General features: G+C 36.1%; 1 protein-coding gene across 12 annotated transcripts in view; it reads left to right on the top strand.

The window, feature by feature from the left end:
- TUT4 (terminal uridylyl transferase 4) overlaps positions 1 to 22,774 on the top strand; it is a 138,592-nt gene that overhangs the window by 65,344 nt on the left and 50,474 nt on the right. For 10 of the 12 annotated variants that reach the window (XM_086716969.1, XM_086716971.1, XM_086716970.1 and 7 more), the window contains 6 exons: positions 1,347 to 1,416; positions 3,275 to 3,401; positions 12,544 to 12,663; positions 12,842 to 13,054; positions 17,022 to 17,196; positions 20,112 to 20,812. In XM_086716969.1, coding sequence (XP_086573095.1) covers positions 1,347 to 1,416; positions 3,275 to 3,401; positions 12,544 to 12,663; positions 12,842 to 13,054; positions 17,022 to 17,196; positions 20,112 to 20,812 — 1,406 coding nt within the window. The remainder of the gene's footprint in view (positions 1 to 1,346; positions 1,417 to 3,274; positions 3,402 to 12,543; positions 12,664 to 12,841; positions 13,055 to 17,021; positions 17,197 to 20,111; positions 20,813 to 22,774) is intronic. The other 2 variants (XM_086716976.1, XM_086716977.1) reach the window with 2 other exon arrangements.

Raw genomic sequence — 22,774 nt, 5'->3', positions numbered from 1 at the left:
AAATTTTTGCTGCTGTGATTGTTGTTATTAATCCTATTATCATCTTAAATTTTATGAGTTACAAATATCTGGCAAAAATATTTTCAGTTTGGCTTAGAAAAGATCGCTTATTGACCCTCCTTTACCCTGTCATTGACTTCATAGTCAGCTCTAACTTCCTTCTCTCTCTCTGTTTCTCTCTCTCTCTCTCTCTCTGCCCTGTCAGCTCGCCATTATTTGTCAGCTTCTTGTTAGCCATTTTCCTGGGAAATTAGTTTTTATGAAAATAATTTGATGTAATTAATCTTGTAAAGGGATTTTAATATAGTTTTCTTTCGTAATAAATACTTGCCTGTTACTGCACAAAAACTAAAGCATATTACAGATAAGAGAGATATAGAGCTTTTACCTCTTTAGATTCACTGGACAGTATCAGCCTAGCAAACGTATATTAAATACATGACTAGATCATCTTAAGTCACATAACACAGGTTTATAGAATTCAGTCTGATTAAAAAATTATTACCTTCTTTAAGCCTTCATTGTATTCCTTTAAGATCTCTGTCTTGTTATTTACAGGATTTGTGTATGTTTTGCAAACCCTTAATTGAGCTCTTTGTGTCTTACTAATTAATTGTCATAACCACTATGCATAATGCAATTCCTGGCATATAAATCTTCAGCACATGAATTTTTAATAAATTAATAATCCCAACAAGTACTACTAAGAGATTTTCTTTTAACTTCAGATGAAATAAATTAAACTATCTATTTTCATCAGATTGGACATTTATGTCATGGGGCCTTCCTGGGAGATGTAGAGAAAGACTTCAGAGTGGAAGTGTGCTTTACCCTCTTCTTCCTTAGGCTCTTTGATTGATTAGGGCAAGCTTTTCATATAGTAACAGGAAATGGGGCCAGCAGAGTTAGCCTTTTACTTGCATGGATAACTTAAAACAACTAAATTGTCAAAGCATTGTAGGTTTTCATTTCATGACTCCTTTGGAAATAGAAGTAAGTGGTGTTTGTTGTTTGCCATATTTTTGAAGGTTTAATCACTTTGACTAGATTATATACTTACTGGAAAATGTTCAAATTTTTAGAGATGTTAAGACCTTTCTTCTTAAGCTGATTATAATTTTTGGACAATATTTGGGACTGTGCCTGTCATTTATGATATATAGCAAATGACACAAAGAGAGGTAGGAGATTCTGTTGGGTTGATGCTTATAATGTGGAGTGTGTATTATCCCACAGAAGCAACACAAATGATTTTTAGAAGGAAACTATCACTTAATGTTTACCATAAAGTAAATATTTGAGAGATGTTGGCAATAGCTTACTAGTTTTATTTTTTTCCTTATTAGTATTATATATAGATGTGGAATCTGATTTTCATGCCAAAGTTCCTGTTGTGGTGTGCAAAGATCGGAAAAGGTTAGTAACAATGAAAATAGTTTTTGAAATAACAAGTAAATATACAGTGAACATTTCCAAGGCAGAAAATTTTATTTTATTTTGTTTTGTTTATTTTATTTTATTTTATTTTATTTTATTTTATTTTATTTTATTTTATTTTATTATTAAAGTTTATTTATTGAGAGAGAGAATGCACACATGCAAATGTGCATGCACAGGGTAGGGACAGAGAAGGAGAGACAGAATCCTGAGTTGGGGCTCTATCCCATGAACCATGAGGTCATGACCTGAGCTGAAATCAAGAGTCAGACGCTCAACTGACTGACTGACCCACCAGGCGCTCCAGAAAATTTTGTTTTAGATTTCTCCTTAGATTAATATACTATCTATTAAAAATAAAAGCTTACTAAAAGCATGTCAAAAAAAGGAGAGTTACCAATTAAACACAAAACACAGTAAGGCAGAACTTCCATTTTTTTCTTAGAGAAGTTCATTCACCCAACAGCATTGTGCATTTACTGTATGTTAGGTACTGCTTTGCTGTAAGGATACAAACATAAATAGGAAATAGCCGCTCTTCTCAAGGAGCCCACCATCTTTTAGAATCTAATTTTTAGTTCACGGAAATTGAATGAGTCACTGAAGACTAATGTTGCCTTTTTAGTCTGATGTATGTAGGATTGAGAGCAAAGCGCCTGTCAAAAAGGAAACTGAGATAATCCTATTTGCGATCAATGTGGGAGACATAAAAACAATAGAGAAGTAATTAAGTGTTCTCTAAGTGTTCTTTTATTGAATACTAACTTGTATATCTTACATTTTAAGAGTACTGTATTTTCTTATTCAAAGTTAGAAGAATCGATGGAGATCTAATTCAACTTTGTTATTTTCTAATTAAAAAAATGGAATCTGGAGGGATTAAATGATTTGGCCAGATTCACAACATTTAGAGTAAAATCAGGATCAGAATGGAAGTATTCTGACTCCTAGTGTTTTCTGTTTTTTGTTTTGTATCCACAATGTGTCAAATTGCCTCTTTGTGGAACCTCAGACACATTCTTCTCCCTGCCACCAAATATCTCTACTATAATTCCGTCACTCCTTTAATATAGCTCCTATTTTCACTTACATTTAAGCATTATTTGAGGGTTCATTTGTACGTCCTTTCTAATCCACAGTAGCATATCAGTAAAATCATGAAAGCTTAGATAGGAAAAATTCGAGTCAAGAAGTATAGCTGGTTACTTCAGTATTTCATTTTTTCTTTTTATCATGTGCAGAGCAAAAAGAATGAGCCAGGAAGGTATGTTACACTACTTGACATTGATGAGATCAATGCCTTTTCTCTGATATAAATCAAATTTTGGTGAATGTTAATGCTGCTTTTGAAATTAAATTTTTTTTTTTAATTTATTTGAGAGTGCATGCGTTCACTCACAAGAGCAGGGGAGGGGCAGGGAGAGAGAGAATCCTAAGTGGGCTCCGCACTGTCAGCACAGAACCTGACATGGGGCTCTGTCCCATGAACCGTGAGATCATGACTTGAACTGAAATCAAGAGTTGGATGCTTACCCACTTAGCCACCCACCAGGCACCCCTTGAAATTAATTTCTGAAAAATTAAAATACTAAGTGAGGTTGAAATTCATTTCTGAAGTACAAATGAATATTGAAAACATCTTTACTTTTTATGGAACTCTAGTGATAGAAATGATTTATCGTTTCCAGTTATCTCTCAATCTATTAAAATCTATTTGTTTTTATTATGACTTCCTTGGTATTAAAATACGGTGACTGGAAAGAATAACCATAGGATTTGGAATATTCTGGTTCTTAAGGTTTTAATACAGTGAAATTTGTTTCTTTCTCATTCACAGTGGTTTACTTTGTAGAGTGAGTGCAGGAAATGATATGGCATGCCTCACTACTGATTTACTTGCTGCTCTTGGCAAGACGGAACCTGTTTTTACTCCTTTGGTGTTAGCCTTTCGCTACTGGGCTAAGGTAAGTGGAACAGAAGAAAAAAGTACGTATCTTTAAGATAACTCAGGCTTTTTCCTGTACTAACATGTAAGATAAATCATAATATATGGGGATAAAATAGTTATCTGTGCCAGACAGAAAATGATGTGGCAAGTTCTGATTATGGACATGAAAATGAAGTCTCCTAGACATACAGAGTAATTGATATATTTTATTATTCTCCTTTTATGTAGTACAGAAACATTTTCTTTCACATAACAAATGAGGCTCAAGTTTTCACCCTTAATGTAAGTTAAAGTTGTAAGATGTGGTTATGCAAGTTAATGCATAGGTTTGCAAGGTTTTTTTGTTAGCATCTTTTTTCCTGTCTCTGTCTCAGAACATTGTTCTCTTTCCTCTAAGTTACTGATAACCTACAGCAATTTCTACTCGGGTAACTGCTGAGAATCAGTTATCTGTTTCTTAAATTAGAATTAATTTTGGAAGGCTGCGGTATCCTTTGTTGTCATTTCTTTGGTATGGAGGTAAGGAGGAGTGATAAAGTCACTACCATTATCAGTCCAAAAGACTAGAGAGAGAGAGAGAGAGAGAGTTTAGCCTTTCTGAGTGTGTTCTTATCAGTATAGTATTCATCAGTTGTTACAGTAGTGATGAGTATAAATTCTCAGTCTTATATAAAGAAGATGGATTAAGGGGGTGGTGGTGAAATGAGTAAATTGAGAGCAAAAACTGCTAGAGGATTCTTCTTGGAATTTTTTTGTTTGGACTCTGATAAGAGGATTGAACTCAGGAGTGGGGCAGAACCAGCTGGTTGAGTAAGGAGGAGCAGTCAGAATTCTAAGGTTGGGGTTTTTTCAACTCAAGACCTTTGTGTTTGCTGTTCTCTTCATCTAGAATGTTCTTACTACACATACCCAGCATGGTTACTTTTTTCCTTTTTTCAAATTTTTGCTTAAATTTTACCTTGTCAGGATTCCCTGACAAGGGAAACCATATATAAAATAGCATTGCCTTCATCATTCTCCCTGTCTTTACCCTGCTTTATTTTTTTCATAGCACTTACTACCACCTGCCATACATATATTTATTTGTTTGTGATCTGTTTTCTTCCATGAAATTGTGAAGTCTGTGAGGACAACGCTAGTAACCAAGGTTTCTCAGAGTGTGGGATGAGACTGGTACATGAAGCATAGCTATCATTCAGGAAACTCAGTGTACCAACTCTGGGAAGGTTAGTGGCTTCATAAGGGATGAAAGTGTAAACAGTAGCCCCTTGGATGATATTTCTTAACTATGTCCTAAGTTTAGTTATTAGAAAATAGTTTCCGTTTTCTTAAGATATTCTTTTATTCAACTAAGGTAGACTGTGTGAGAAGAATATGAATGATATTCATACAAGTTACTTTCATTTGGAAAAAAAAAATGTAGTCTATTAACTTTGTTTCCTAAAGTGGCTCTTACAAGATTTCTCAAACTTCTGTTGATTCTAAATGTACTAGTCAATGAAGTACACTAAAAAAATGCAGTATGAAGCTGGTTAAGAGTGGCTCTTTTCTATTAGATCCAACAGAACAGTGTGCCTGATTTTTGGCTCTTGTGTTGGTTGCAAAGAGCTTTTTTTCATGGTTTTCATTTGCTGAGTTTATTGTGAGAAACCTAGAAATAATTCCTGGTATATTTTTTCTCTCAAAGTCTTTTTTTAAAACAGCTTTATTTATCGTGAGGTTTTAAGCCACATTGTACATTTTATAATAAAGCACAGATTTTCCACAATTTGAGAGTTCAGAAAAATTCTAGTATATGAATATAATTTATTCTGTAACTGATGTAATGAAATTGCTCTTGACTATTCTCTGGCTGTCTCCTCTCTTAATTTTAGCCTCCCAGTAATAGGAAATAGTTTTTAAGTAAAGCCTTTTAAAACTATTTAGCCTTATCAGCCCTTTATAGTCAAGTTTCCTGACTCAGAGTCACTTTTCTTTGGTTAACATAAGAATTAGGGGCGCCTGAGTGGCTCAGTTGGTTGAGCGTCCGACTTCGGCTCAGGTCATGATCTCACGGTTCATGAGTTCGAGCCCTGTGTCAAGCTCTTTGTGGACAGCTCAGAGACTGGAGCCTGCTTCAGATTCTGTGTCTCCCTCTCTGTCTGCCCCTCCCCCACTCATGCTCTGTCTCTCTCTCTCTCAAAAATAAACATTTAAAAAATTTTTAAAGAAAAAAAGAATTAATTTTAGCAGTATTTGACATCTGAAAGAAATTCTTGGAGACCACTACATGGAAAAAAATGAAACTGGACCACTTTCTTATACCATACACAAAAACAAACTTGACATGGATTAAAGACCTAAATGTGAGACCTAAAACCATAAAACTCTTAGAAGAAAACATAGGAAGTAATGTCTTTGACATCAGCCTTAGCAACCTTTTTCTAGATGTGTTTTTTTAGGCAAGGGAAGCAAAAATAAAAATAAACTATCAGGACTACACCAAAATAAAAAGGTTTTGTACTTATAAGGAAACCATCAACAAAATAAAAAGGCAGCCCACTGAATGGGAAAAGATATTTGCAGATGATGTATTTGATAAGTGCTTAATATCCAAAATGTGTAAAGAACTTTTACAAGTCAGTACCAAAATACCAAATAATCCAGTTAAAAAATGGGCAGAGGACCTGAATTGACATTTTTCCAAAGAAGACATATAGCTGGCCAACAGATGAAAAGATGCTCAATATCACTAATCATCAGGAAAATGCACATCAAAAGCGCCATTCCAAAAAAAAAAAAAAAAGCGTCATTACACTGTCTTATCAAAAGATAAGAAATAGCTGGTGTTGGTGAGAATGTAAAGTAAAAGAAACCTTCTTGCAAGGTTGATGGGAACGTAAATTGGTGCAGCCACTGTGGAAAATAGTATGGAGGTTCCTCAAAAAATTAAAATCAAAAGTACTATACAATTCAGTAATTCCACTCCTGGGTATTTACTCAAAGAAAAAGAAAACACTCCAAAAGACATGTGTACCTCTGTGTTTATTGGCATTATTTGCAATAGCCAAGATAAGGGAGTGACACAACTATCCATTGATAGATGAATGGATAAAGAAGATTGTGTGTGTGTGTGTGTGTGTGTGTGTGTGTGTGTGTGCGCGCGCGTGTGTGTACACATACACAATGAAATATTACTCAGCCATTAAAAAAGAAAGACCTTGCCATTTGTGATATCATGGATGGTCATAGAGGGCATTATACTAAGTGAAATAAGTTAGGCAAAGAAAGACAAATACAATATGATTTCATTTATATCTGGAATCTAAAAAACAAACAAAAAAAGAAGGAACAGGCCTATAAATACAGAGAACAAACTGGTGGTTACCAGAGGAGAAGAGGGTAGGGTGATGGGCAAATTGGGTGAAGAGGAGTGGGAGGTACAGGCTTTCGTTTGTGGAATGAATAAGTCACATGGGTGAAAGGTATAGCATTGGGACTATAGTCAGTATAGTCACTTGTGGTGTGCATAGCATGACATATAGAGTTGTTGAATCACAGTGTTGTACACCTGAAACTAATGTAATGTGTCAGTTATAATTTAGTTTAAAAAATTCCGGAGGCCCAGCTGACAGGCAATTAAAAAATACTCATACAAGGATAAAAAAGAGATCCCTAGGCAGGGAGGGTGTGTGTGTGTGTGTGTGTGTGTGTGTGTGTGTGTGTGTGTGTGTGTGTGTGTGTGTGTATAAATACAACTTCTACAACTTGATAATTTGATATATGTATTAATTGTGAAATAATCACCAGTCTGTTACCTGTCATAGTTACCTTTTGTGTGTGTGTTGAGAATGCTTGGGATGTACCTTCCTAGCAAATTTTAGGTATATACTAACAGTAGTATTACCTATAGTCACCATGCTATACGTTAGATCACCAGAACTTACTCATCTTGTATAACTGACATTTTGTATCTTTTGACCAAATTCTCTCCATTTCCCTCTCCTCCAGCCTCTGGTAATCACCATTCTAACCTCTCTCCTCCTTTGAGTTTGACTGTTTTAGATTCTGCACATAAGGGAGATAAGCATTTGTCTTACTATATTTAGTTTCTTTCACTTACCAAAATGTCCTGTAGGTCCATCCACATTATTGCAAATGAGAGAATTCTCTTTTTTAAGGCTGACTAAGATTCCATTGTATTTGTATACCAATTTTTCTTTATCTCTTTATTTGTTGATAGACTTTAAGGTTGTTCCCACAGCTTGGCTATGAGATCCCTGTGTTTTAAGAGCTCTCTCTTAAACTACCTTAATGTTACTCCTCTGTGAGATGTCCAATAGTGTTAACAGCATACATTAACAGTTTCTTACAGTAGTTAACTTGACTTAGTCATTAGGCCATTACTCCTGTCATAGTACTCTGGAGAAATGAGAATTTATTCTAGTGGAATAGTTGAAGCTCTTATTTATTTTATTTAATTAAAAAAATTTTTTAATGTTAATTTTTGAGAGAGGGAGAGAGAGAGAGACTGAGTATGAGCGGGAGAGGTGCAGAGAGAGGGAGACACAGAATCTGAGCAGGCTCCAGGCTCTGAGCTGTCAGTTTGGGGCCTGACGTGGGGCTCAAACCCATGAGCTGTGAGATATGACCTGAGCTAAAGTTGGACACTTAACCAACTGAACCACTCAGGTGCCCCTATTTAATTTTTTAAAAATGTTTATTTATTTTGAGAGAGAGCGTGCATGTGTGTGCAAGCAGGGGTGGGACAGAGAGAGAGGGAGACAGAATCCCAAGTGGAATTGTTAGCTGTTAGTGCAGAGCCTGACACAAGGCTCAAACTCATGAACCTGTGAGATCATGACCTGAACCGAAATCAAGAGTCAGACACTTAACCGACTGAACCACCCAGGTGCCCCAGATTGAAGCTCTTGTTATAAGTGTTCTTTATCCTTTCATTTTTAATTGTACTTTTTTTTTTCTTTTTTTAAGTAAGCCATACACCTAATATGGGGCTTGAACTCATGGCCTCAAGATCAAGAGTCATATGCTCTACTGACTAATCCAGCCAGGACTCTGTATTCTTAAATTTACTAAGCCATTAAACTATAGTGATTATTATCTTTATCGTATAAATAAGAGAATGAAAAATAAAAAGTAAAAAAAATCCAAGTATAGACTAATCTTACTTATATAGATGCAAAAGTCTAGATGAAATATAAACAAGTGGAATACAAAAGGTTATATGCCATGACTATGCAGGATTTCAGGAATATACGAAAGGTTTGATATCAGGAAACCTCTTAACATAATTTATTATATTAACAGTTTGAAGTGGAAAAAAACATGGATGCTGAAAAGGCATATTCTTCATAAAAAAAAGCTCTTAACTAGTAGTGGAAATTAATAATAAAGGCTGTTTACTAAAAAAAATAAACATCATTTAAATCGTGAATTACTCAAACCATATGTGTTAGAATTAAGAATACGACAGAGAAGTTCACCAGTGAAGTTGTACATCGTTTTGGGAGATTTAAAAAATAAAATAAGGGGCGCCTGGGTGGCGCAGTCGGTTGGGCGTCCGACTTCAGCCAGGTCACGATCTCGCGGTCCGTGAGTTCGAGCCCCGCGTCAGGCTCTGGGCTGATGGCTCAGAGCCTGGAGCCTGTTTCCGATTCTGTGTCTCCCTCTCTCTCTGCCCCTCCCCCGTTCATGCTCTGTCTCTCTCTGTCCCAAAAATAAATAAAAACGTTGAAAAAAAAAAATTAAAAAAAAAAATAAAAAATAAAATAAGAAAATGAAATGAAATAATGTATATGTTGGAAAAACAGTAAAATTTATTAATGATATGATTGTATACCTGCAAAACTTTAGTTAAAAAACTATTGGGATTAGGGGCGCCTGGGTGGCTCAGTCGGTTAAGCATCCGACTTCAACTCAGGTCATGATCTTGTGGTTTGTGGGTTTGAGCCCCACGTTGGGCACTGTGCTGACAGCTCAGAGCCAGGAGCCTGCTTCTGATTGTGTGTCTTTCTGTCTCTCTGCTCCTCCCTCACTCACACTGTGTGTGTGTGTGTCTCTCTCTCAAAAATAAACGTTTAAAAAATTTTTTTTAAATTATTGGGATTAATAAGGGAATTTGTAAGATGACTAAATATGCAATAATTGGTTTTCTCTGTCATAAAAATAACCTGGTAGAGTGGAAACAAAAATATTACCTTTGTGACCATGTCACAAATTATAGAATACTAAAGAATAAATTTAATAACAAGGGTACAGGAAGCAAATTATATTATTGATAGGTAAAAGTGAAATCCGAACAAATTCATTTATTCAGCAAACATTTGTTAAATGCTTCCTATGGGCCAGATACTATTCTAGGTGCTGGAAACATCTAACAAGATTATGTAGGGTCCTGCTATCAGGAAGCTCACATATTTGTGGAAGAATCAGCCAGTAAATATATAAGTAACACAATATCTGGTAGAGTTTAGTGCTGTTGATATGAGAGTGACATTACACTAGATGGTTAGGGAAAGTGATATTTAAACTCAGAGCATGAGTAACCAGCCACTTGAAAGTCTGAGGGAATAGCATCCAACAAATAGCTAGTACAAAGCTTCTAAGGTACAAATGAGCTTGTGAGGAACAGAAAGGAAGGCAGGAGTGGCTGGAATGAAGCAAGTGAAAGTTCTTGTGGTAAGGAATTTGGATTTTCATTGTGGCGAGAAAGCACGGGAAGAGTTTTAAAAGTGGTGTATGACTTAATGTGATTTATGCTTTGAAAAGATCTTTCTGGGGTAAAGATTATAAATAGGGAGCCCAGTAAGCAGGCTGCTGTAATATATCAGCCAGAGGTGATAATGGTCTTTGCAGGGTTAGAATGGATATGAAGCATAGCAGACTCATTTGGGATGGTTTTGGAGGTAGGACTTGTAGAGGTATTGGATATGAGAGTGGAGGGGAAGTGAGTAATTGATGACAACTCCAAAAATTTTGGAAAATGTAAAGATACAAAGATGTCAGATAGGGAAATGGTACCCTTAAAATGTAATATTGCCTTAATTTAATTTTCAAATGTACAGTAGTTCTGATTACCAAGAGTTTTTTTAAAAGTTGATAAAATGATCTTAAAGTTAATATGGAAGAATGAGAATAGCCAAAAGAATTCAAAAAGAGAAGACTAGTGAACGGGACCTACTTTACCACTATAAAACTGCTTTAGTCAAGTATATGCCATTGCCGTAGGGATAGACAAATAGATCTGTGGAACACAATAGAAGGCCCAGAAGTAGATCCTACTGTAAATGAAATTTTAATGTAATGAAAAAATAAAAGATTTCAGTGATAAAACAATGGTTTATTTGTTAAATGGTGGTGTCACACTGTATATTTCTTAAACAAAATAATGTTGGATCCTTAGGACACTAAATGCAAAAATAAATTCTACTTAAATGAAAAATCAAAATTTTAGAAGAACACTTAAGAGTATGTATATGTTGTCTGTAGTTTGGAGTAACCTTTTTGCCATGATAGGAAACCTTGAAGCTATATTACATAAGCATATTTATATGTGCATTAATATATTTTATATGATAAAAAGTACCCTAAATAATGTCAGAATAAAAACAGATTGGGAAAAATAACATTGTTGAAGTGCATATATCAGGTATAAAGGGTCATTAACTATAATGTAAAATGAATCTATACAAATTGATAGGCAGTGCATGCAAATAGAAAAATTGGCAAAAGATTCAATAGGCAGTTCAGAAAAGAGCAAATCTTTTTTTTTTTTTTTTTTTTAATTATTTATTTTTGGGACAGAGAGAGACAGAGCATGAACGGGGGAGGGGCAGAGAGAGAGGGAGACACAGAATCGGAAACAGGCTCCAGGCTCTGAGCCATCAGCCCAGAGCCCGACGCGGGGCTCGAACTCACGGACCGCGAGATCGTGACCTGGCTGAAGTCGGACGCTTAACCGACTGCGCCACCCAGGCGCCCCAGAAAAGAGCAAATCTAAATGGTTACTAAACTTACGAAAATTGTATAATCTCTTAGCATTGAGGAAATGCAAATTGAAATAATTCTTAGATAATTACATCTTATACATCCTATTGGCATTTTTAAAAAGTGGTAATACTTAGTGTTGGAACATGTATGTGTACACTCATGTTACTGGTGAAAAGAAGAATTTTTGTAGTGATTTTGGAAAACAATCTTATTTATTAGAATTCATATATATCACACATTTTTAAATCCAGTACACACAGTGCTGGGAATATAGCTCGTATAAATAAGCACTAGTAATTAGGAAATATATATAAGGATAAAATATATTACAGCATTGCTTAAAATGGCAGTAATTGGGAACAGAATATAAATATCTTTGCTGGGGAATCTGTTGAGTAGCCATCCAGATTGTAGACTATAATTTAAGCATTTAAAAGAATGTATTAGATGGGGTACCTGGGTGACTCAGGCGGTTAAGTGTCCAACCCTTGATTTTGGCTCAGGTCATGATCTCACGGTTTGTGAGTTTGAGCCCCATATCAGGCACTGCATGTCAGCGTTCTCTCTCTCTCTCTCTCTCTGTGTCTCTGTGTCTCTGTCTCTCTCTCAAAATAAATAAATAAACTTTAAAAAAATGTATTAGATCTGTACTAATTGACTTAGAGGAACTTTGTACATTATTAAGGGAGAAGAATATATACAGAATATACAGAGACATGTCTATAATACACAATTTTGGTAAGAGTGACATAAAACATAAAATATTTCCTGCATTTATATAGAAAATAGGAATATATTTGCATATGATTACTAGAGTATAGATAGAGAAAAAGGCATGAAAGAGTATATAGAATATTGTTAACATTGAGGCAGAAGTAGAAGCAAGATAAAATAATATTTTAAAAATGTGTATACAGTAAAAGCACTATGTATGATATTCCATTAAACTAAAATATATATGTGACTTTATATACAATAAAGAAATGAATGGAAAGATCAGTATGTTAATTTTATCTCAGGGTAGTGTGATTTCAGGTCATTCCTTATAATTTTTATTGTTTAAACGTTTTACAGTGATTATAGCAGGAAAAAACCAGCTGCTCCTATTGTGAGGGGAACAAAGAAAATTAAAGCTAAATGGCAGTACTTTTTCCCCCTTCGTTTTGCAGTTATGCTATATTGACTCCCAAACTGATGGCGGAATCCCTTCTTACTGTTTTGCTTTAATGGTGATGTTTTTTCTACAACAAAGAAAACCCCCTCTTCTTCCTTGCTTACTTGGAAGTTGGGTAAGCATGAATTTGTGACATATATTTGCATGTATATACGTAGTTTGCTCTTGCAGAGTGCTCTGTTCAAACATATTAAGCTGGAATTCTGGTTTGTCTGTTTGTCCATCTTTTTTTTTTTTTTTTTTTTTTTGTAAATAATTTTTCCACTACCAATTTGGAATGCCTTTTTATATAGATTGAAGGCTTTGACCCAAAAAGAATGGATGACTTTCAGCTGAAGGGCATAGTAGAAGAGAAGTTTGTGAAGTGGGAATATAATTCAAGTAGTGCAACTGAGAAAAACTCAATTGCTGAGGAAAACAAAGCTAAGGCAGACCAACCAAAAGATGATACCAAGAAGACAGAAACAGACAACCAAAGTAATGCCATGAAGGAAAAACATGGCAAAGTAAGCTTTTTTTTGTTTTTGTTTTTGGCTTTTCTATCTGTAGGATATGTGATGCCTTCGATTGAAGCTATTTTAATAGTAGATTGACTGGACTGACTTTGCGTAAGCCTCTTGGCCTCATTTTCCTCATCTGTAAAGTGAGGGGTTGATCTGGTTTAGTTTTTCAGTACTGAGATTCTCTAATGAATTTATACCTCATTTTGGAAGACGTGTATTGTTTGAATCATGTCATGGTAATTCTTTGTATCTTTTTCATTTAGACAAGGAAAATTTCCTTCAGGAGTTGGGCGGTGACCAAAACTTTAGCATGTGGGAATAATATTGCCAGATTGGTGGAAAAATAAAGGCCCTTTCCTCCCCTAGGGGATGGCTTGCTTATTTAATCATTCAACATTCATTTATTAAGGACCTGCTATGTGCCAGACATTATCTTGAGGGCCTGAGAACGAAAGATGAATAGCCATTGTGTCTTCCAGAAGTATGTAGTCTTCTGAAATAGACATATTACTACAGAAATGTAAGCATTACTGAAATGATTACTCTAGCTATATTGAATTTTATGTAGTTCCCTGAACATTTATTCTTAGTCCCTTCAACACTCCTACTTTCCTAGACTTCTTTCTACTCTCTTCTCAAACCACCAATACTTAGCTAATGCTTTTGCTTATTTACTGAGAAAACTGAAGCAGTCAAAAGAACTTCTACATACTGCCACTATCGCCTGCTACTATCTACATTCACATAATCTGCTTTGATGCCTCCTTTCATAAAGGAACTTCCCTAGTTGCTATCTAAAGTCATTTTCTACACTTGTGTATTTAATCCCATCCCTTCTTGTTTATACTAGAACTTTGCTCTAGCAATTCTTCTCTTTCCTGCCTAAGTTAGCAATTTTTCATTCTTTATTGAATCAAACACCCTTTTATTTCTCCCATTTAATTTAATTTATTATTATTATTATTTTTTTTTTTTTGATAGAACACGTGGTGAGAGGAAGAGAGAGAATCTTAAGCAGACTCTACGCCCAGCGTTGGGGGGGGTGGGTGAGGGGCAAGGTTTTGATCCACAAACCCTGAGATCACGAAAGAACTGAAATCAAGACTCAGTTGTTTGACTGAGCCACACAGGTGCCTCCTTCCCCCCCCCCCCACCATTTTAAAGCAAAATAAGGACATCATTTTCCTTCCCAGTTAACTCCTTTGCACCCGTTTGCAGTACAGCTTCTTGAAAGAATTGTCCACATTCACTATTTCTGATTTCTGTTTCCTATTAACTCACTGCATTCAGTCTTCCACCCTTGTCAGTCTACCAAAACTTGTATCATCAAATGTCGTTATCCTCCACATTGCTAAATCCAGTTGTCACTTCTCAGTTTTTATCTCTTTGGACTTATCAGCCATATTTACCAGTTGATTATTTTCTTCTCTGAAAAAAAGAATTTTTTTTTAATTTTTTTTTTTTTTTTTTTTTTTTAGCTTTTATTCAATTTTGAAAGATGAAGAGAGAGCATGAGCAGACGTGAGGCAGAGGGAGAGGGAGATATAGGATCCGAAGCAGGCTTCAGACTCTGAGCTGTCAGCACAGAGCCTGATGTGGGGCTCAAACCCACAGACCGAGAGATCATGATCTGAGCTGAAGTCAGACGCTTAACCGACTGAGCCACCCAGGTGCCCCTTCTGAAAAATGTCTTAACTTTCAGGGTAGCACACCCATGGCAGATTATTCCTTCTTAGTCTCCTTTGCTGTCTTTGTCTTCTCCCTTTCTCTCTGGTCTCCTAATGGTGGCATGCTCCAGGGCTCAGTCCTCGATCCTCCCTTCTCACTGCTTTTCTTCTCTATCTGCACTCTGTTGGTGATCTCATTCAGTTGCATGCATTTTACATACCATCTGTATGATACTCCCAAATTTAAATCTTTGGCCAAATCTCTCTCCTGAACTCTATAGTTGTATCTCCAATTGCCTATATACTTTCTCTACTTAGATGTCTAAGAGATGTCTTTTTTTTTTATTTTACTTTTTTAATGTTTGTTTATTTATTTATTTATTTATTTATTTATTTATTTATTTAGAACCTGCATGCACGTGCATGAGCAGGAGAGGGGCAGAGAGAGTGGGAGAGAGGGAATCACAAGCAGGCACCACACTGCCAGCAGAGCCCCAACATGGGGCTGGATCTCATGAAGTGTGAGATAATGACCTGAGCCAAAATCAAGAGTCGGACCCTTAACCAACTGAGCTACCCAGGCTCCCTCCTAACAGATGTCTTAAACTTAACATGCCTGAAACTGGACTCCTGGTCTTCCTCTTGCTCCACATACAGTTTTTGCATCTCAGTTGATGGCACTGCATCCTTTCAGTTAGTCAGAAGCCTTGGAATCATCCTTTACTTCTCTCTTTTATACCCCATATCAAGTCTGTCAGGAAATCCTGTCATTTCTGATTCAAAATATTTTCAGAATTTGACCACTTCTTGGCAGAATGGTTCTTCAAAAACTTAAGTCTTATCATGTCCTTCCTCCTCTCCACACTCAGAACCCTTCAGTCACTCCTCATTTAATTTAGAATAAAAGCTGACTCTTTAACTTAGTAGCTCTTTGTTTTCCTCTTCTCTTCTTCCCTTCTTTACCACATTAGCTTTCATGGTTTTCTTTTTAAAGCTAGTCACTTCTATTTAGTGTGTTTGGTCTGTCTGTTCCCTATTCCTAGAACACTTTTCCCTCTTCTTCAAATGATACCTTCTGAGCAGACTATCCTGACCACTCTGTTTCACTGAAACCATGTCCTGCTCCATACTCCCATCCCCTTTTTACTAAACCTACTCGACTTTTTCTTACTTCCACAGCACTTTTCCTTTTTGTAACTTGCTATGTAATGTACTTATTAAGTTGTTTGTTATCTTCTTTCCTTAGAAAGTAAGATATACTAAGGCAAGGTTGTTGTTTTTTTTTTCACGGATATATCCCAAGTGCCTGGCACATAGTAGGTACTCAATGAATAGTTGTAGAATTGAATGAGTGAATGACTGTTTCATGTCTTTATGCTCCTTAGTGGTCACTTTTAGCCAGTCTTCATCTAGCTAATTCCTTTAGAATTCAGGTATTACCTCTTTTGTTAACTAACCCCCCCCCCCCCCCCGATTTAGAGGCCCATTTTAGCACAGAGTCTTTACTGTAATTGTTAAATTGTCTCTTCCTCTTCTAATAATCTGTGAAGGGAGAACCTCACCTTATTTGAGTGGCAGTATGGTAGGTATAGTGATTAGCAACAAATTCAGTAGCCAGGTGGTCCTGAGTCAAATCATACCTTGCCCTGTAGTATCTACTTCATAGAATTGTTAGAATTAATAGCTACTATATTTGCAGCATTTAAAGGAGTGAATGATGCATGGTGACCATTATGTTTAAGCGTGAGCTCTCATTATTTTTTTATGTCCTCAGCACAGGACATAGTAGGTTCTAAATAAAGTTTGCTGAATGAAGGAATTAGCTTTTGAAAGCCCAGGGCATTTACTTAGATATTTAAAGTAATTGCTGCAATAAGGACCTATAATAGTTTAGTATTTGCTGTGCAGTGATTTGCAACCTTGGATGCACATGAATCACTTAGGAGGCTTTAAAAATCCCAGGGCCTAGTATGTAGCCAAGGTCAGTTAAATCAGAATCTTGGGAAGGGTATGGGAGGTAGGAATGGTATGAAGCTCAGGTATTTAGTATACTGTAATGGTCCCAGTGTGATTCTGATTTGCAGCCAAGGTTGAGAATCACTGGTTTATTGGGAAGAACATAAAATTCTAGCAGTCGGTAAACTAGGACTATGTTCCCAGCTCGGCCACAAACTGCTTTTTGGCAAGTTACTTCTTTATGCTTCAGTTTTTGTAAAGTTAATCTCTTAGGTCTTTTCACACTGAAAATTCAATCATTCTATAGTTTTGTGAAGCTTAAATGAAAAGTATTTTTTCTTTTCTAGTCTCCTTTAACATTGGGAACACCAAATCAGGTATCCCTGGGACAATTATGGTTAGAGCTGCTAAAATTTTACACACTGGATTTTGCTTTGGAAGAATATGTCATATGTGTACGGATACAAGATATTTTAACAAGAGAAAACAAAAACTGGCCTAAAAGGCGAATAGCCATTGAAGGTGAGATGATACGTTATATTTCATTTAGAGAATATGTTTTTGTGTGCTATTCATCATCTGTTTCTAATACAGTGCTATAAATTACATCCCTTGGCTTTATAGCACTATATATACCACTAGGTTGTCATTATATATTTTAGATAAATTCTTTATCAAGTCCATGATAGTTTTATAGGATTAATACTTACTTTAAGGTTTCCAATCTATAAATACTATATTGGTTAGGATTATTAGCTTATTACATACCTTTATGTTTATTTTTTAGTTATGAAAAACTTCAAAAATATAGACACATAGAATAGTTATTCAGAACAATCTTATTCCTATAAGGTTCTGTCATAAAATTATGTTAAAGTATAACTTTAAAATACAGGTTTTCATTGTCCTCCAACCTCATCTCTATGGAATGTGTAAGTCATTGGAGTATATATACAGAATACAGCCAGTGGTGTTGTAATAGCATTGTAGGGTGACAGATGGTAGCTATACTTCTGGTGAGCATAGCATTAACTACAGAATTGTTGAATCACTATGTTGTACACCTAAACTATAATGTAACATTGTATGTCAGTTATACTTCAAAACATAAAAAAAAGCACCTCAGCTTAAATATGGTTAAAGATTAAAAAAAAAAAGATTGATTTGAAGAAAAAAAAATTGATGTTGACAAAAAGTTTCATATTAAATCCCAAGAATATTAAGATCTTTAGGGATGCAAATTGATAGAGTGGTTTTTAGAAAATTTAAATCATGCAGCATTTCACTCACTTTTATAGATAGGAAATTGAATTTCTGTCCATCATTTTAGTTTGCTTAGACTACATATTTTTCTGTTCCCTCAGTCCTCTTTTGGCCTTCTCTGACCCATAAATATTTTTTTAAAAATTTTAATGTTTTTTCTATTTTTGAGAGAGAGAGAGGCAGATCATGTGTGGGGAAGGGGCAGAAAGAGATAGACACAGAATCCGAAGCAGGCTCCAGGCTCTCAGCTGTCAGCACAGAGCCCGACATGGGACTCAAACACATGAACTGCAGGATCATGACCTGAGCCAAAGTTGGAAGCTTAACCGATTGAGCCACCCAGGCACCCCAACCCACAAATAATTTTTTAAAAATGTATTAAAAAATGTTAATGATATTAATATATTATTTGTTTTTGAGAAAGAGAGAGCAAGCACGGGAGGGGAAGAGTGAGGAGAGAGAGAATCCCAAGCAGGCTCTACTCTGTAAGTGCAGAGCCTGACGCGGGGCTTGATCTCATGAACCAGGAGATCATGACCTGAGCCAAAATCAAGAGTCAGATGCTTTAACCAACTGAGCCACCCAGGCACCCCTAAACCCACAAATATTCTTATACACTCAGTTACTCACATCTTGTACACTTACATACAGTAAATCAATGAGCTCTGAAGCCTATAACTATCATAATTTGTTTTCTCTTGTCTTTTTCTTCTTCTACAAGGAGCAAAAAGGCCAGGAAAGGCCTTTGAGTGTAGAGAACAGCCTGTGGATTTAGATAACAGCAAAAAGTCACAGATGCCCAAACCTGTTAACAATCTGAAGCCTGTCCTGTTAATCCTTTTACTTAATGATCTTCAGTAGTGGAGAAAATGTGCATTGTCTTTTGGCTGTCATCCATTTATTCTTTTTTCCTGGGGCATATTTGTATTTTAGGTTTATAAAATCCAAAAACCGATAAACATTTAGAAGTCTTTTATATTTTCTTAATAATGAAAATGTGGTTGATATATACTCATTTTAGACTGGATTAAAATTTAACTTTTGGGGGGCGCCTGGGTACCTCAGTCAGTTGAGTGGCTGACTTCGGCTCAGGTCATGATCTCACGGTCCGTGGGTTCGAGCCCTGCGTCGGGCTCTCTGCTGACAGCTCAGAGCCTGGAGCCTGTTTCAGATTCTGTGTCTCCCTCTCTCTGACCCTCCCCCGTTCATGCTCTGTCTCTCTCTGTCTCAAAAATAAAAATAAACGTTAAAAAAAAAAAAAGAAGACCTTAGAGTTTAAAAAAAAAAAATTTAACTTTTGGTTTAATTTTTACTTTCTTTGGTCTCTTTCTTCCTACTTTTCAATTTTTCCTTTCTTTAATTTTTTGAACTCATTGAAGTTAAATGTTAAAATCAGTATTTCCTTTTTGTTTTTTTTAGAGAGAGTGAGCGGCCATGAGCAGGGGAAGGGCAGAGCAAGAGAGAGAATCTTAAGCAGGCTCCATGCCCAGACTCTACGGGGCTCAATCTCACAGAGATCAGGACCTGAGCTGAAATCTAAGAGTTGGAGGCTTAACTGACTGAGCCACTCAGGCTCCCCAAAATCCGTACTTTTTAACTTGAAGCTTTAAGAATTTTAGGTTATCATTTATTTAAGTTGCAAGGAGCATGTCGCTAAAGAATGTTATGATAAGAGATGAAAATTATTAATGGGTCCTAGAGGTTTGGAAAATTTTATTCAGTAACAGTTCAGGAAGGTATAAATGGCATGGCTTTTTCTGCCAGTTTTATCATTGTAATTTTGTAATTACCATGGTGTCTGCAACAGTATGCAATTCTTAATCTCGGGGTTGTGAGTTTGAGCCCCATGTTGGTTGTAGTGAGTACTTAAATAAATTAAAAAAAAAATTGTGTAATTATTGAGTTGGTCTCTTTGGCTATTCTCTCATTAATTAACCTTATTCTTTTCTCTCTTTTCCTTTTAACTTTTTATTTTATGACAGAAGAAAGGAAAAGATGTTGCTCTTATATTTTTCCTACTCAGTTTGTAGGAACTCTCACTTTAACCTTAGGTTAAAAAAGCTTTGGGACAATGTACTGTGCTGAGAATATAGCAGTTTCAATCTGTTTGGGTAAGCTTGGAATTGTAGTTCGTTGATGGACACTTAGTTACTGACCATTTCTTTTTTTACTAGATCCATTTTCAGTTAAGAGGAATGTTGCACGGAGCTTAAACAGCCAGCTTGTTTATGAATACGTTGTGGAGAGATTCAGGGCAGCTTATCGGTATTTTGCCTGTCCTCAGAGGAAGGGTGGAAATAAATCTACAGTGGATTCCATGAAAAAAGAGAAGGGAAAAATAAGCAATAAGAAACCAGTGAAGTCTGACAATATGGCATCCAGTTGTTGCATTCTACATGGAGAAAGCACAGAAAAAATAAATGCAGAAAGAGGTCAACCTGATAAATATGATGAAATGGAATATACATCACAGAGATGTATTACTGAAGATGACAGTTTGTTGGTAAATGAGCTAGATTTGGCTGAACTTGGACAGGAATCTTCATCTCTTTCTACCAGTGGAGGCAGTGAATTAGAGCCAAAATCAATTAAGAAACAAGATGATTTAGCACCGTCAGAAACTTGTCTAAAAAAGGAACTCAGCCAGTGTAATTGCATTGGTTATAAATCCCCTGACCCAGATGAATCTTCTGGTACAGACTGCCAGTCAAATATAGAAACAGAGAGTTCACGTCAGATTGTGAGCACTGACACATCTGCTACCTCCTGCAACTGCAAAGCTACAGAAGATGCTTCTGACTTTAATGATGATGATAACCACCCCACCCAGGAATTATATTATGTGTTTGATAAGTTTATTTTAACCTCTGGCAAGGTAGGATACCGTTTGTAAACAGTCTGTAAGATTTTGTGGTTGTTGTAGGACTGTATTTATAGTTTTTAGATTCAGAAATGTAAAAATAGCTTCTATGATGGTAGACTGTTACTTTCTATTGATATTTTGGTGTATATTTTCACTTTTCCTTTATTTTTTTCTGTAGTTGTCTTTAAAGAATGTATGTAGGGGCGCCTGGGTGGCGCAGTCGGTTAAGCGTCCGACTTCAGCCAGGTCACGATCTCGCAGTCCGTGAGTTCGAGCCCCGCGTCGGGCTCTGGGCTGATGGCTCAGAGCCTGGAGCCTGTTTCCGATTCTGTGTCTCCCTCTCTCTCTGCCCCTCCCCCGTTCATGCTCTGTCTCTCTCTGTCCCAAAAATAAATAAACGTTGAAAAAAAAAAAAAAATTTAAAGAATGTATGTAAAACCTCAAAACGTTTCAGTACTCTATTACTAGTTGGTTTGCTTAACTTTCTCATATATGAAAGGATTCATCAGGCATTTTATAAAGATCAGTTTGGCAAAAGCAGCAAATATTTTAAATTTTGTTAATTTTCTATGTATATGTTTACTTATCTTCCACAAAGAAGATTATAAGGTTTGTAAATTCTAATAGTATTCCACTTTAAAGGTGGTTTTTTACCCCTATGGGGTGGGTGAATGTAAATTTTTAAATTTTTTTAAATTTTTATTTATTTTGAGAAAGATACAGAGAGCAAGCGGGGGAGGGGCAGATAAAGATGGAGACAATTTCAAGCAGACTCCACGATGTCAGCACAGGGCCTGAATTCACGTGGCCTGAATTCACGAACCATGAGATCGTGACCTAAGCCGAGACCCAGAGTCAGACGCATAACCAACTGAGCCACATAGAATATAAATTTAATGAAGATAGTTGAGCAGAAACTAAGATCAGGAACCAAAAGCGTGAAGAATTCAGATTCTGTCTCTGCCTTTGAGCTTTCCTTTGGATATTGGCATATCCTTTATAAACTAATGGAGTCTTAACTTTTCTACTGTTCAAGTGGGATAGTCTGAACTTCAACTTGATAAATTATAGAAAATAAAATACCCAATAACAGAAAATAAGCAGTGACTACTTTGTTAATAAAAGAAAGGTTTAGCTAAGTCACATTGCTTCAATTGCAGGGTACATAATTGAAATATCAGCACCCAAGATGAAAAAATGATTATATAGGTCATGTGTAAACCAAGAAGAATGTTTTTGAAAAAATCTAGAAAGTTACCCAGTTTTATTATTTTATAAATAATTATTTATTGACAAGCTTAAAATTTTTTAACCTAATTACTAAGCTGTGCTTCTTTATTCTTTGTAAGAATACATATATTGCAGTTTTTTTTTTTAGGTTGTGGTGTTTAGGACATATGGACTGTAGAAAGGATAGATTAAATGGTAGGTTTTTAGAAAACCTTCTAAATTATATAACTGCAGTGTATGCTTTTTTTTTTGTAAATTTTTAAACCGTTTTTTTTTTTTTTTGAGAGAGAGGGAGAGAGAGAGAGACCGACCGACAGAGAGAAAGACCGAACATGAATGAGGGAGGGGCAGAGACAGAGGATGACATAAAATCAGAAGCAGGCTCTAGACTCTGAGCTGTCAGCACAGAGCCCAACGCGGGGTTTGAACTCGTGAACCTTGAGATAATGACCTAAGCTGAAATCAGATGCTTAACTGACTGAGCCACCCAGGCGCCCCATATACTTCTTATACCCCTTGGAAACTTATCTTTTTTCTTTAATGTTTATTTATTTTAACATTTTATTTCATTTTTGAGAAAGACAGTGTGAGCAGGGGAGGGGCAGAGAGAGAGGGCGACACATAATTGGAAACAGGATCTATCTAGGCTCTGAGCTGTCAGCACAGAGTCCTATGCGGGGCTTGAACTCACGAGCAGTGAGATCATTACCTGAGCCAAAGTCATATGCTTAACCGACTGAGCCA

This window comes from Puma concolor, chromosome C1 (assembly GCF_028749965.1).
Source record: "Puma concolor isolate L17-30 chromosome C1, mPumCon1.1.hap2, whole genome shotgun sequence".
NCBI lineage: Eukaryota > Metazoa > Chordata > Mammalia > Carnivora > Felidae > Puma > Puma concolor.
The sequence above is the reverse complement of the archived record's forward strand: the minus strand, read 5'-3'. Positions and strand labels throughout refer to the sequence as shown.